The following is a 15,729-nucleotide window of genomic DNA, read 5'->3' on the forward strand; positions in this document are numbered from 1 at the left end:
TTACCTGAATCCCTTGTTCCAGAGTCCACTTGGATTTTTTTTTTTTTCCCCTTCTTGGCCATTCTCATCTTGATTTTATTGAGCACAAAGATGACTGTTGAAAGCTTATTTCTGCTTCCTGTAATTATCATTTTTTTTTTTTTTTTTTTTTTGCGGTATGCGGGCCTCTCACTGCTGCGGCCTCCCCCGCCGCGGAGCACAGGCTCCGGACGCGCAGGCCCAGCGGCCATGGCTCACGGGCCCAGCCGCTCCACGGCACGTGGGATCCTCCCGGACCGGGGCACGCACCCATGTCCCCCGCATCGGCAGGCGGACTCCCAACCACTGCGCCACCAGGGAAGCCCGTGCTTCCTGTAATTATCATTTTAAAATTCCTTCGTCTTACATATCTTTAATTTTTTTAAATTAACACACAGTAAAATTGTAAATTACCTTTTGCTGCTTCTTTCTAGTCAAGTGCTCCCCTCCACTAGTAATTAATTCACTGATCAGTTCTCTCTCTATATAAGGCGTTTTCCATAATTTCACATGAATGAAATTACAATGTGTAATCTTTTAACACTGGAGTCTTGTACTCAGCATGATGTCCTTGCAGTTTATGTTGCTTTGCGTATCAGTTCTTTGTTCCTTTTTATTCTGTCTTTCCATTGTATGGATTTACCAGTTTGTTAACCATTCATTCTTTGAAGGACATCTGGTTGCTTTCAGATTTGAAGAATGTAAATAAAGCTCCTATAAATATTTGTGTATATATCCTTAAAAAAATTTTTTTTTAAATCATACGGTGAAAGTCACTTTTTTGGGCTGTACAGTTCTATGAATTGTAACACATTTGTAGATTTGTGTAACCACCATCAGGGTACAGTATGCCCCCCAAACTATCTTTTCTTTCCCCTTTGTATTTTATCTTTCCCCAGTGTCTATCTGAACTCATTATAGTTTTGTTAGTATCCTTTTTTTCTGAAAAAATATTTTAAGACTCTGCTTTTTTTTTTTTTCTGTCATCATTAAACCAGGCAGAGAATCATCCAGATCAGGTATTTGACCCCAGATAGGTTTGTTTTTGTGTGTGTGTGCTTTAATGCTTGGTGTTAGTTGCATATTCTCTTTCCATTGCAAATGTGGAGATGGGAGAGCCATGATGTATGTTGACTTTACCAGTTAAGTGATTCATCAACCTGTGAAGAGTAAGAAGGGAGAGCCAGTGCAATGGACATGCTAGTAGTTAAAATTTGACTTTCCTTTGAGTTTGAAACCACCATGTCAGGAAACCTTCTCCCCTGCTTATTAACTGTTTGGCATTTGGGATATCAAGTGTTCTTGCCGTTTTCTTTCTGGAGCTGTTAAAGTCCTTGTCCAGGCATAAATTGTAGATACTCATTTGTAGATTTCCTCTTAGGTACGCTTGTGTTTGCACTTTGGCTTTCCAGCAAAACTACTTTCAAATACTCTTGGCATCCCAGTGATGAAGGATGTGCCTCCTGTCTATTCTAGGTCCTCCTTTGCTCCATCAGAAAGGACAAATTAGTGGTGTTTTGCTAGGATTTCCTTCACTGGTTATGCCTTTTTTCTTTTTTAAGTAAAAGGAGTTGCAAGTTATTACTTACGTTCTCTTTTAATGTGACCCCATCTGTCTTGTGTTCAGCTGAAATTCCTCAAAGCTTCTGATATGTCGCAGTCACATTTTCCCAGGTGCACATCCTTCAGAGACCTTGGGTAAAGTAGGGGTTCTTAAGCAAGACAAAAAATGGCACTACTTAGAAAAGATTGATAAAAATTTGCCTAGATTAAAATCTGTTCATCAAAAGATGCTTTAAAGAAAGTAAAAAGACATGTTAGGAACTGGGAGGAATTTGAACATAACTGACCGGAGACAGTTGTCAAGAGCATTTAAAGAACTCCTGTGAATCAGTTTAAGAAAAAAATAATCCACTACAAAGATGGGCAAAAGATATGGATAATCCTTTCATGAGAGAGGAAATAAATGTGGGTAATAAGTGTAAAAAGAGATTCAGTCTTAATAGTAATTCAGGAAATGCAGATCAAGACTATAATGAGAAAATATTTTATATCCACTCATTTGGCAAAATTAAGAAATTTGATAATCGCAAGTATTGGAGAGACTGTATAACAACAAAACGTCTTATACAGTTGCAGGTGGGAGCATTGAATTGATATAGCCATGTGGGTGGGTAGTTCTGCATTTTCTTACAAAGCTGAATGTTTCAGTACCTTGTAATTCAGCAGTTTTCCTCCAGGATATATATCTATACCTAAGAGAAACTTTGCGCATACCCCAGAATACATATAAGAATGTTCTTAGGAGTACAGTTGATACTAGTAAATAACAGGGAACAACTCAAATGCTATCAGCAGGAAAAATGCCTGCTTTATGGTTTTTTTGAGCAATTTGAGAGTACGTTTCATACGTCTTGGCTCTTTACCCCAAAAAAGTATCGTATATATTTCCTAAGAATAAGGATATTCTCTCATGTAACCGTGATATTCTGTCAGTTGGTCCAGAGTGTCCTTTAAGCCTTTTTTTTTTAATCTTTTTTTGTAGTATAAGATCCAGGCTAAGATTAGAATAACCAAAACAGTTTTGAATAAGAACTATTTTAGAAGGCTTATACTAACCTGACTTCAAATCTTTGCCTTCCCCAAGTGTGGAAAAATTTTTTTTGTATACTTTTTAATAGAAGTTTTGTAGTTTAAAATTTTACATTTAGTTTTTTGGTTACTGTAGCTTTCTTTCATTTCTCTTCTTACTGCGTTCATTTTTCTCTTTAAGTTCTTTAGCCTATTTGTGATAGCAGAAAAGAAGTTTAAAAAAAAACGAATTCCATCTTGTCATTGCTGGGTCTTTTTCATTGACTGTTTTCTTGCCCCTTTTCTGGTTATTTTAGCAGAGGAGGAATTCCCCAGCTTGCTTTGCCAGTACAGCAGCCTATGGAGGAGCTGACCAGACACACCCTGTCTGTTCATATAAAACTTGGAAAGTCAGGCTATCTTAGACTGAGGGGTGGTCGTGAAACTTAAAACTGCAGGAAAAATCCATGCCAGTTATTGCAGTGTTTGTATAGTTCTTCATTCTTAGATTTGAACACATAACTTTGATATATTTGATTAAAATCAAGCTTGATGAAAAAACCAAGACAAATCCTCTAAAAGAAATAGGTATTCAGAGAGCAGAAGGTAATTTATACAACAAGATTTGATTTGTTAGGGTTCACATGGAAAAAGAAAAGAAAACCAGAAAATGTTCTTGGAAATGAGAAACAGGATTGTCAGCAGTTTTTAAAAATGTTTCTTTTTAAGCAAGTGGATTAATAAAATGTTAATGTTTTAGATCCAGCTAATCATCTGGAATTTCAAATCAGAAATTCCCAAATGTGGAATAATAGAGATGAAAAATATAAGGTGTGAAAGATGTGGTGGAAAGGAGGTCCACTGTATCTAAAGGAGTCTTTAAAAAGAGTACAGGAAGAAACAGTTGGAGGGAAGAACGACTAAAGAAAAATTTCCAGAGCCAAAAGATACATGTTTTCAGAATGATGGGCTCACTGAGTAACCAGCAGGATTATTTAAAATTGTAAAAGATAAAAAAGATAAGATAAAGAGACAAGCTTTCGGAGCAAAAGGCCTGTAAGAAAGCTACACAGGAAGGAGAGTCAGACGGTTACCAGAATTCTGTCATCTACAACTCTGGACACATATAAAATCATATTTTGTAGTATAGGGGAATGGGGCATAGAATTATGTTCTTAAAGATGAGTGTCGAATAATATCTGTGAGGGAGGAGTGCAAAATAAAGATTTCAGGTGTACAAGAGCTTAGCTACATATCCTTCATAAGAAACTTGAAGAGGTATTTCAGCAGAATGAAAAAGGAATTCAAGAAGGATAACACCTGGTAGCTGGTTATACTAGAACCATCAATAGGGACTCCATATGCATTTTGAGTCAGAAGGTTCTCATTGTATACAGTGGACCTCAGGGCTGTAAGCCTCCGTCTGTTAAATGGCATTGTGGTCTTAGACAAACGACAGGAGCCCTCAGTTGGGAAGCACTGACCTTGGAGATGCTCTTTGAGAGCAGGACTTGCTTTGTTCTTTGCTGAATCCTTAGCACCTAATGCTTGGCGCATAGTGGGCGAAGTCATAAGGACAGTCACCAGAACTAAAGATAGAGTGAGTTCTATTGTAGGGACGGGGAAGAGGAGAATATAACGTTCACTGTGATAAATTGCTCGTCATATACAATGGGAATTGATAGTGTCCGAATTGACAAGTCAAGAAATGTATATATTAGCATGCCAGTTAAAGTCAGTAGTGGTAACCTATCAGAGGAAGTTGAAATAGAAAAGACTAGAGGAGGATAGGGGAGCTTTACTTTTTTACTTTAACTTGGAATTGTGTATTACTTCTAAGGATAAAGCTAGTTTGATTGGAAAATAAAGAAAACAAAAAACTGCTAATGTCTTGAGTATATTATGTCCAGTATAAATTCAGGTAGTCTACATAGCCGTAGAGTCTACTTTTGACTATTTAGATAACCTTTTACTGAAATTTTACCTTTGTTATACTGAATGTGCATCATTTAGCTTCTACTATATTCTTTCATTCTTATAAATCCTTATTGATCAGTAAACAGTCTGAGGTGAGATTTTTAGTTTGATAGCTTTTAAAATTCCATATAGGAAAAATTAGTGTTTTCAGGTACCTGTAACTTTGAGATGAACTTAAGGCATAACTGTAATAAAATCCTTATTAAATAGTTTTAATTTCCAGAACCGTCTGTGTATTTTAATCATTTATGCTATTTTGTGTCGTTGAGCCTTTCCAAAGAGTAAAGTTTAGTCCCTGATATAATTTTTTTCACAATTGGAATAATTTTGATTCTGAGATGAGATGATGTTTAGGTCTGTCTCAAAGTAATCAAGTTTGTGCTAATATACAAGAAATTACTTCAGTTGTAGTTATTTTAGTAGTAGTTACTGTTGTTAGCAGTAAGCATTTTCCTGACAGTTCTATACTTCTTTTTTTCTCAAGTGGAACATTTAGTTTAATGCTTTCCCATTAATCAGATTGCAGTTCTTAGGATCAAGAATGGTTGAAGTCTCTATCTGATGACCTTTCAGTAAACCCTTCTACAATTGTAGTTGTCTATTTGTGAGTTGATTATGATGAACAGAAACAAATTCAGTGTATAAAATCTTGCTTTTCCTTTCATCTTCACTGTAAAATTTAAAGAAAATTTCTCTGGAAAACAGTTTTTGGCCCAGGATGTATCACACGTGACAGAATAAACTTACATTACGTATTTAAGTGAGTAATTCTATGATAAGACATTGAGTGATATTTGAATAATCAAGATGATTCTGTTTTTATTGTAGTAATACTCTGTTCTGAGCTTAGTAATAATTCTTTATAAGCCAGAATTGGGGAAAGAGGTACTTCAATTAGCATTTTATAACATTGATTTTTTTTCCCCCTTAGATTTATCTTGGCACCCCATAGGAGAGTTAATAGTGGCTATGTTAAGTTCCAATGTTGATAAAGAAATTTATGCGTTTTTAGGAGATGGATTATTGGGTTAATCATAGATCTTTGGAAGAGATTTGTTTCACATCGATTATGGTGTGAACAGTCATCCTTAAATTGAATGGTATTTCAGTTGTCTATTTTTCTTTAGCAACAAATGCATGATTACAGTCAGCCCTCCATATCCACAGATGTGAACCTGCAGATAATGGAACCCGTGGATACAGGGGGCCAGCTGTAAGGGGCTTGAGCATCCTCAGATTTTGATATCCACGGGGGCCCTGGAACCAATTCCCTGCAGGATATATAGTATATGTGTGTGTGTGTGTGTGTGTGTGTGTGTGTGTATGTAGTATAATAATTTTATTACTTTCATTTTATCATAAAGAGTCCAAAATCTCACTCCAGAATATGGTTGCATATTGATTCCTTCGCTCGGCTTTAAGACCTTGTTACTGGGTTCCAGAGAAGTAGTGTCATCCCGCTCCTCCCACACTCCACGGACAATTCTAGCCTATGTCTTGTGTTCTAGTCAACCTTTATCACCATATATTTAGAGCCTGCGTGTTCTTTCCTTAACTGTTCCCTTATTCATTCAACAGATAAATATTAAAGGTTACCAGTAAGCCACTTAAGATAAATAGCTCTTATTCTTTTTAAAATTTATTTATTTTTGGCTGCATTGGGTCTTTGTTGCTGTGCGTGAGATTTCTCTAGTTGCGGCGAACGGGGGCTACTCTTCGTTACGGTGCGTGGGCTTCTTATTGCGGTGGCTTCTTGTGGAGCACGGGCTCTAGGCGCATGGGCTTCAGTAGTTGTGGTGCAAGGCCTCAGTAGTTGTGGTTTGCGGCTCTAGAGCTCAGGCTCAGTAGTTGTGGCGCACGGGCTTAGTTGCTCCGTGGCACATGGGAATCTTCCCGGACCAGGGCTCGAACCCATGTCCCCTGCATTGGCAGGAGGATTCTTAACCTCTGTACCACCAGGGAAGCCCCAATAACCCTTTCTTTGTAGAACTCAGAGGTCTTGGAGAGACAGACATAATTTCTCTCAGTAAAATTTTGTAGTTTTCACTGTTGAAAACCACATGGCTCTTACTGAATTTGTTTCTAAGTATTTTATATAATTTTTACTGCTATTGTGAATGTAATTTGTATTTTCAGTCTTTCCAGTTGTTTGCTACAATTTTATATTAATAGAAATGTCCTATATTGTGTGACCTTGCTAAATTCACTTATTAGTTCTAGTAGTTCTAATAGAACATCCTTAGGATTTTCTGCCTAACAGATCATATCATCTGCAAATAGAGACCGTTTTCTTTCTTTTTGATCTTTATGCTTTTTTCTTGTAATTTTATTACTTGTATTACTTAAACATAAAATTAAGTGAAAACTCTAAAACCAAAATAAAACCGCACATAAAAATTTTACTGTGATGAGTGATGTTATTTTGCCGAAACTAAATCACAGCTCAAAGCATGAATTAGTCTTAAGTCTTAGAACCCTGTTTTTACTCCCATTTGGACCACCTGAACTAACACATGTTATGACTGTCCTCCACCATTTTCACTATTTGACCTTCTTCCTTAACTCTTCCATTTTATAGTACACTTTGAGGTTATTTGATCTTTGGTACAGATGAATAGTTTTTATATTATTAGACTGCATCTATTCTTTTCTTAAACTTGACACACAATAAAGCATCAAATGCAAATGTGGGCACTGGAATCTTTGTAAAGTCATTCTTTATTATAGTGTGGTCATGCAGAAGGATCAAGAATGTTAGAGTCTTCCTTCTCCCTCTTTGTACAGGGCACCACTGTCTGCCCTTCCCAGTTCAGGCCAACAATACTGGACTAATTCGCAATATTTCTCTTTCACACTCCATATCTAACCAATCTATCAGTAAGTCTTGTTGGCTCTGTTTTCAGAATAGATCCAGAATCTAAACACTTTCCACTAGCTCTCCATCCTCCATTATTATTATTATTGTACTGGATGATGATTGTGCTAGCCTCCTTACTGGCCTTCCTGCTTCTACTTTTGCTCCTCTATACACTCCGTTACCATCAGAACAGCCCTTAAGAGGTCCTTCTGACAAGTAAGACTGGACTCAGTTTTCTTCTGCTTTTCTGAAGGTAGTACCAAAGTGTTGCCAACCTCAAGATACATCAGGAAATACTCCTTTTTCTAGTCTCTGGAACAGTTGGTATAAGTACAGAATTCTTGTGAAACCACATGAGCCTGCGAGTTTTTCTTTGGGGTAGATTTTTAATTGTTGGTTAAAGTTCTTTACTTATTATAAGTCTTCAAGTTTTCTTTGTATTCTTGAATTTGTTTTGGTAAATTTTATTTTTAGGAAGTTGTTTGGTTTTAAGCTTTTTTTCGTATTGGCATTAATAGTATTTTAATGTTTTTTAGCTGTGTGAGTCTTCGCGATATTATTTATGCTTCATTTCTTTTTGTAAAGTCAGTCTTTCCAGAGATTTTTCTATTGTCAGCTTCTTTTACCCCCGAAACACCAGTTTTTATTTTTGTTCTCTTAGGCTCTCTTTATCTTTGTTTTCTGTTTCATTATTTTCTCCTGCTGTCTTATTTCATTCATTTTACTTTGGGGGACTCAGTGCTACTTACTTCCTAACATATTGAGTTGGATGATGAGCTCATTATTTTTCAGTTTTAAAAAAATGTTTTTTTAAATTCTATACATTAAATTTCTAATTTTATTTTTCAGGCCTTATTAGATTTAGTATATTTATATTGTACTGGTGTAAAAATTTTTGAATTTTTGTTATGATTTTTTGGGAGACTTTTAGAAATGTGTTAGAGATTTTCCAAATGTGGTAAGATTTTGTTTGTTGTTACCTGTTCTGCTGTTAAAATTGATGTCAGAAAATATGCTATGTATGATACTGACTCTTTGGTATTTAGAGTGGTTTTCTGGTCTGGCATATAGTTCCTTTCTGTGGTTGTTCATTGTGAACCCTGTAATGATTTGGCTCCGTTTTCTGTATTCTGTATATTCAGTCTTTATTTTCATTAACTTGTCTGCTTTATCAATTACTAAGAGAAATGTGTTAAATTCTCCTGCTATAATTAGGAACCTGTCAGGTTTTCTTTGTAATTCTGAAAACTTTTAATATATGTAAAGTTGTATTTTTAGTATAATACTGTTACAGCTTTTTATAAAAAATGTTTCTTACTCAGTATGTAGTGGTTTTTGCCTTAGAATCCACTTTATCTGATATTAATATAGTTGACTAAGTCTTCATTTGGCTTGTTTTTAAGCTTTCTGTGTCCTTATGTTTAGGGTTAATTTCTTGTAAATCATGTGTAACTAGATTTCTTTTTTAATTTTGAGCTCTTGTGTTTTCGTTAATGAACCTCCGTTTTTTGATTGCTTGATAAAATGTATAAATAATATAAATGTGTATTTCTGCCATTTTATGTTTTGTGCTTTCTAATTCACCTAGACCTTTCAAGCTCCCCTCTCCCTCCTTCCTGTCCTACCACAGGAAAGGAGTTTTAAAATTTTTTCTCTTTTCCTGTCCACTGAGTTAGAAGTTATGCATTATGTACATAGATTTAATCTGTATATTTTATTGATTCAGTTAAAGGTACCATAATTGATTACAGTTCAAAATGAAACAGCATCTCTAACTTCTATTTAAATAAAACATGGTCCTCATTCATGTACCTAATCATCTCCCTCAGGTTAAACCTCTCTTTGTCTAGCTTATCCTTAAGTAGTATTGCCCTTTTTTTCTGTAGTTTTGGGGTTTTTCATGGAGTTGATGAATTTCTCTAGTTTTGATCAGTCATTTCATGGGGAGGAATAAGCAGTGAGGCTGTTACCACTTTTGCTTCATCTGTAATACCGTGTTTTATATCCAGCTAATTAAAGCAGGCTTCAACATTCTCATACAAATCTTGTTTCCTTTAGCTGAGAAATAAATTTCCTTTATGTTTAGGCTGGTTTTTTAAAAGCTTTAGGGCCTTTGTAAAATTAGACTGCAGCTTCCTGGTTCCAAATTCTTTTTTTGTCTTTTTTTTCCTTTGTTTATGTTGTTGGATTTTTGTTTTTGTTTATCCTTTTGAAACATGATTAATTAGCTGGCTCTGTGTCTGTTTTCATTTTTGTTTTTTTCTTTAGGAATATCTCACTGATGCTTATGGGTGTATGAAATAATTCATTTGTAGTTATCTTATAGTAGGGCATTTGTTAGCTTTCTGTATTAAATACTGTTATTCTAGTCTAGGAATATATAAAGATGAAAAAGAAAGGACTTTAGTAACAAAGAACTTAAAGTTCTCTTTGGAATTTATTTTTATAAATTGATTGATTGATTGATTGCTGTGTTGGGTCTTTGTTGCTGCGCCTGGGCTTTCTGTAGTTGCAGCGAGCGGGGGATACTCTTCATTGTGGTGCTCGGGCTTCTCATTGTGGTGGCTTCTCTTGTGTGGAGCACGGGCTCTAGGCGTGCAGGCTTCAGTAGTTGTGGCTCGAGGGCTCTACAGCGCAAGCTCAGTAGTTGTGGTGCACGGGCTTGCTCCGTGGCATGTGGGATCTTCCTGGACCAGGGCTTGAAGCCATGTCCCCTGCATTAGCAGGCGGGTTCTTAACCACTGCGCCACCAGGAAAGTGCCCTCTTTGGAATTTAAAATACAGCTTTCTGATGGTGTCACAGGGGATGGGGACATTAATTTGACCATTGGCAAAGTATATACATATTTATTATGGAGCATGTGTTACTTATAGAAAAGTGGGAGTAGTGAAACCACAAATAGAGAGTCTTATAATGTGTTAGACACAAGTGGCTTTCAGTGTGGTCCTTGGACCAGCAGTATTAGGATCACCTTGAACTCGATAGAACTGCAGGCTCACAAGTTCAGCTTCAGACCTTTGCGGCCCAATAGTGAGTGTTTCCACAGCCATCCAGGTGATTCTGATGCTTGCTAAAGTATGAGAACCAGTGAATGACACATTAAAGCAGATGATGGCACAAACAAACTACATAATGCATTCACTTGACAGGCATGCAGAGTGCTAGTCATGCTTTTTTTCAAGGATAAGTATTACATGTGGATAATTTGGTTAATAAACATCATGAAAACATCACTCAACTTACGTTCAAGGGGTTTCTGCTTTCTTAAAAGAAATTATAATAATAAGTATTATTAATATTTCTTCATGTGAAAAATTATGCTGAATCTGAGAGTAGGATATGGAGGAAGCTTGTGATTCAGTGTTTTTTTTTTTTTTTTAAGTTAATACCGAAAGCTTAATTTAATGCAGTTTAATGCAACTCTTTTCCTTTCCTCCTAACCCTACCTCGGCCAATAGTTTTCAAATTGCTTCAGAGGACTTCTGGTCTATTTTGATACCTCACCATCAAAAACTCATTGAAAGGGCTAGAAAGACATTATTGTAATAGTCTCACCTAAACAAAATTCTGTGGGAAAACAGAGCTGTGGTGAGGACTTATAATCTCCTGAACTAGGTCTTTGTGTTTGGACTTCTTTATTTTAAAATGGTTTGTGGTAATCACACTGAGGTATGTATAGGTAATAGTAAATCGTTTTTAGCTAATTACTTGAAAATTAGTATTTGAAGAACTTCTAATGGAGATGGTTTACATTATAAATGCATATAGTTTAAATCATTAAATAATGATGGTGTTTTGTTAAAGGTCTTTGTGCTTTTCTTTCAGGAGAGAAATAGAAACAAACAATAAACATATGAAGATGTCCTGTTAGAATTATACAACACTAATGATGTAGACTCTGGAAATGCCTAATAAGTCAAAGAAGACGTTATTAAAGCTTTTTTCTGCTTAAGGTGACATCTTTGAACTCTAACACAGAACTGACTCTCCTTGTAATGGTTTTCATCAGCGCGTCTGCCCTTATACTCTCACCAAACACACTTGAGAACTGTAACTTCGTCAAGCACTTTCTGTCCTGAAGCTTTTACCAGTATCTGCTGTCTTTTGTAATTATGCATCCTAGCTAAGGCACAGAAGACTGAATGAATGCAAGGATTCATTAACTCTTTGAATTTGTTAAATACTAACAGTTAACCATTAGAAGTGGTTCAATGATGTAAGAGTCACACTGCTTCAACTTTTTCTTTGTTGTAGTTTTTAAATTGTCAATTTTTAGCTATTTGACAGATTAAAAGCAAAATAATCATGCCATATTTAGTCCTGGAGTTCAAGTCTAAATGTTTATGTGAAAATTATTGTAGTAAACTTTTAATATGGCAAAGCAACCTTATGCTCTATTTTAGCCAAATGAAACATAATCTGAGATTATATTAGAACATTTCCCTTGTCTTCAAACTGTTTGGTGTAACAGAATATTGATATGCAGCTTGGTGGATTTCACCAGTTAATGCACATTCTTCTCCCCTCCTTCCCCCAATAATATGTATACTGAAAAATGTGCATTTGTCTGAGGAATTATTTTGTTTGCTACCACTTAATGAATCTCAAAATTTTGAGTAATGTACCTCAGTCTAATCAGACTTTTTATGACCTTTATAACTACATTTAAAACCCTTAATTCCTATTTCTGGGTGTTTGCGAGCCTGATTGCTATCATGAAGTAAAAAATTTATTACTCTAGGTATTCACTAGCTAAATAAACATAGTTCTTGTTTAGCAAGCATATATTGTTCCTCAACTCCTTTCTCCAGCTTTTGCAGTGTCCTGGCATCCTTAAAATATTTGAAAATATGGCCTTGATCCATGGATTAAATCAGTATCTAAGTGAATGTGTTGATGTTTTATTGATCAGATCTATATAAATGGGAATACAGCATATATTTGGGTATTCTTATAGTTATCTTTTTAACATCTTATTTTTTTCGTTAATTACATATCAACATTAATTTGTATCTTGAAACAAATTGATTTTGTATAATTATGTGTCAGACATCTGTATTAACTGATTTGATGGCACATGGTTATGAAATAATGTACTGCCCCTTATATTACTGTTCCAAAAGGAGAAAGCTATGTAGAAAGATATGTTAAGGATGAAAATAGCAATACAGTAGATTTGAGTACCTTGATGTTTTGCATTTACTCCACTTATGTTTACATCATGTTTAGAAATGTTTTCATTTACTATGGTCTTTGGTCACTTCGATTCAAAATTTAGTGACAGATATTTCTTTGAGGCTTTCATTTGTGTGATTTTTTTTGTACAATGTTTTCTTAAAATGTACAAATACTGTATTCAAGTGAAAACAAATACAGTATTTGTAGCTACTTCACAGTGCTTTGGTAGTCCCAGGATAGTTACCAGTGTTTACTGAAGGGAACATCAAAATGTTAATAGTATATTACAAAATAAAGACTTTCTTAAAGGAAAATTGCACCTATTTTACCTTTTTTAAGAGTAAGCCATGAAATCTTGTAGTAACATGTCTCGTAACTATTTGTAATGAAAATTGGCATTTGGGTATAGTCACCACAGCAGCGTTCTGCATCCCTAGGATTATATAGGTAGGACATGTCAGAGAGGGGACACTGTCACTCGGGAGGTCCTGTTAGAGAAAACTGTACAGGGGTGACCTTGTGGAAAGGATCTGAGTCTTCTCTCTGAGGTTCTCTTCTTCTTGGTGCTTTATTAGCAACTCTGAATATTTTTATAAAACTAGTTACATTATACACGGATTGAAACTTGTTTAATTTACATTAGGTTTCTGTGTAAGAGATGTCACGGAAACACTCAGCAAGCAGGCTGATTGCAATAGCAGACTCAGAAATGTCAAATGTAACTCAGCAGTCTACTCATGGCGAGGAGTACATCCCAGTGCCTTTAACCTGGATTTCTAATATTAAGTGAAATGGGTGCAGCATTCCTTTGGGGAAAAAACCAAGACAAAACAAAACTTTACAATTGGTCAGTTTTTTTCCTCATTTAAATTTTCTTCCGAGTGCCTCTTCTCTCTCCCTCCTTGGTCTGTCAGTGTACAGCAAAATGTTTTTCCTCTAAGTGAGATGATCAGAGGTTGTCTCAGTAGCACAGCTAATGGAAGGTTTCTTAGCTGTGGGGACCAAGAGGGAGAGAAACTGGGCTCTAGAGCAGGAGACTGATCCAGTGTTCTGAGTAATCACAAATTAAGACATTATTGGCCCAGTAACTTTCTTGCTTAATGTTTTTCCAAGATCTGGTTTGAATGTTTCTTAATTAAAGTTATCTTACGTGGGTGTTTTATTTTGAAAGGTATTATATAGTTTGTATATTTAACAGTAAGGGGGAAAATGTAACCAAAATTAGTATTCTTTCTCTATACATATTGGTACTTGAAGATTCCTTTCAGAAGAAACCCCAGCCTTTTCCTAAGTTCAATCCTCGTTTTAACTTAAGTGATCTTTCTAATTCAAAAGCTGTGTTCTTTTTGAATACCATGCATGGGGGTTAAGCTGATGTTAAAACAGTTTGCAATAAAAGAAGAATCAGCTTAAGTCGTTTAATCATTTCAAGTGCATTCTGCATCCTATAAAAATAAGTTTGAGAACTTTAAGAGAATTGTGTTTCATTAAGTTTTGCATATCTTTTGTTATGCCATGTAAATTCCCTTCTTTTTCATATGATTAGAGAAAGGTTATGATAAAATGATTAGTTCATTTACATTCACTTGTAGCAGTTACATGAGAATTTAAATTTTGTCGTGTTTGGGTTTGTTCATTCCTGTGAATGATGGTACAGTTAGGTGAGATTTTCTGTTATGGTACCCAAACTCACCATTTGGTCCTCTTTAATCTTTGAGGGTTTCAATAAAAATTGTTCACTCATATCTGTGTTCTTTCCATTTTATCTTTATAAATACAGATTGCCTTCCAGAAAACGTAACATTCTTGTCAGCTCTGTTACGAATTTCCTGATTGACATACCTTTCAAGTACAAATAGATTATGTCATTCGATTTAGTTGGCCATTTGAAATTAAGTGGGGAAATTAAAGAGAGGAAGGATCACAGTTTATCCTAATCTTTATCCACTCCAGTGAGCTTACTGAATTACATGCTCTTAACGCTAAACTTAGAGCAAAAGAGAAAGAGGCTTACTTAATAGGAGGAAGTCTTGGCACCAGCTGTCTCATAACCCTAATCCCCCATTCTTGGTACCAAGGAATGCTTTTTAATAGTGTGGACGTTTTCCTTTGGGCTGGATAGAGCTTGTGGAGATGGGATCGTGGTGACTCTGAATGGTGCGTCGATAATCACTGCCGGGCTCTCTAAGGCACTCGTTCAGCTGGGGGAAACCAGAGTTTCAGTTTTGTGCTGCATACCACACTGTTAGCCTGCGATCAGGGCACAGTTTTACAGGCACCCCAGGTGTCCCACATTGCAGCAGCATCTCCTAAACAGGGTTTGCATCTCTTCAGCGTACTTACATTTGAGGCTCCTCACTTTTAGTTGGGACCCTCATTCTTACTGGCTTTGCTTTATCTTGCTTAGTGACATTAGATTTAGTAATTGTAGTCTAGGAACTAAAATATTCTTGCAGTTAGAAGTTAACTGAGCAATTCAAGGTCATTTGCTTTCTAATCACAGAACAGTTGATCCGTGAACAACACAGGTTTGAACTACATGGGTCCACTTGTACACAGACTTTTTCCAGTAGTAAATACCACAGTACTGCACAATCTGAGGTTGACTGAATCTGTGGATGCAGAGGAACCTTGGATATGGAGGGACCGTGTGTGAGGAGGGCTGACTTTAAGTTGTATGTTGTGGAGGGTCAGCACCCCTAAACCCCTGTGTTTTTCAAGGGTCAGTTGTACTTGGCATTGCGTAATCTTGATGTGTATTCTTTCCTCATTTCTCTTGGTGCAGTGATAGTGAGGGGCAGAACTCCCCTGTAGATCACCCACAGGTAGTAGTAGTGGCAGTTTAAATACAGTTTGTTTATAAATTGTGCACTAAGTTCAGAATTTTTCTACTCCATATTTTGAGTTACTTGTATAACATTGGAACTAAATGTAAATGAAAACTGTCTTTATAAAAGTCAGTGTACAAGGAAGATGTGAGTGCAGAGTTCGAAACACGGGGAGTTCCGCATCCCTTCCTGCCACCCTGGGCCGCTTCAAAGAATACCCCTTACACAGAACACACTTAGAGGTTTAAGTATTTGAACGTCATTTGAAAACATCATTGGCTGTTGCTGACACGTCTGTA

General features: G+C 36.0%; 1 protein-coding gene across 10 annotated transcripts in view; it reads left to right on the forward strand.

Annotated features, from left to right (window-relative positions):
- YTHDF3 (YTH N6-methyladenosine RNA binding protein 3) overlaps positions 1 to 14,345 on the forward strand; it is a 33,789-nt gene extending 19,444 nt beyond the window's left edge. For all 10 annotated transcript variants that reach the window (XM_032609783.1, XM_032609787.1, XM_032609782.1 and 7 more), the window contains one exon: positions 11,250 to 14,345. In XM_032609783.1, the coding sequence (XP_032465674.1) occupies positions 11,250 to 11,273 (24 nt within the window). In that variant the 3' untranslated portion in view covers positions 11,274 to 14,345. The remainder of the gene's footprint in view (positions 1 to 11,249) is intronic.
- Positions 14,346 to 15,729: the final 1,384 nt, after the last annotated feature.

Source organism: Phocoena sinus, chromosome 17, assembly GCF_008692025.1.
Source record: "Phocoena sinus isolate mPhoSin1 chromosome 17, mPhoSin1.pri, whole genome shotgun sequence".
Taxonomy (NCBI): domain Eukaryota; kingdom Metazoa; phylum Chordata; class Mammalia; order Artiodactyla; family Phocoenidae; genus Phocoena; species Phocoena sinus.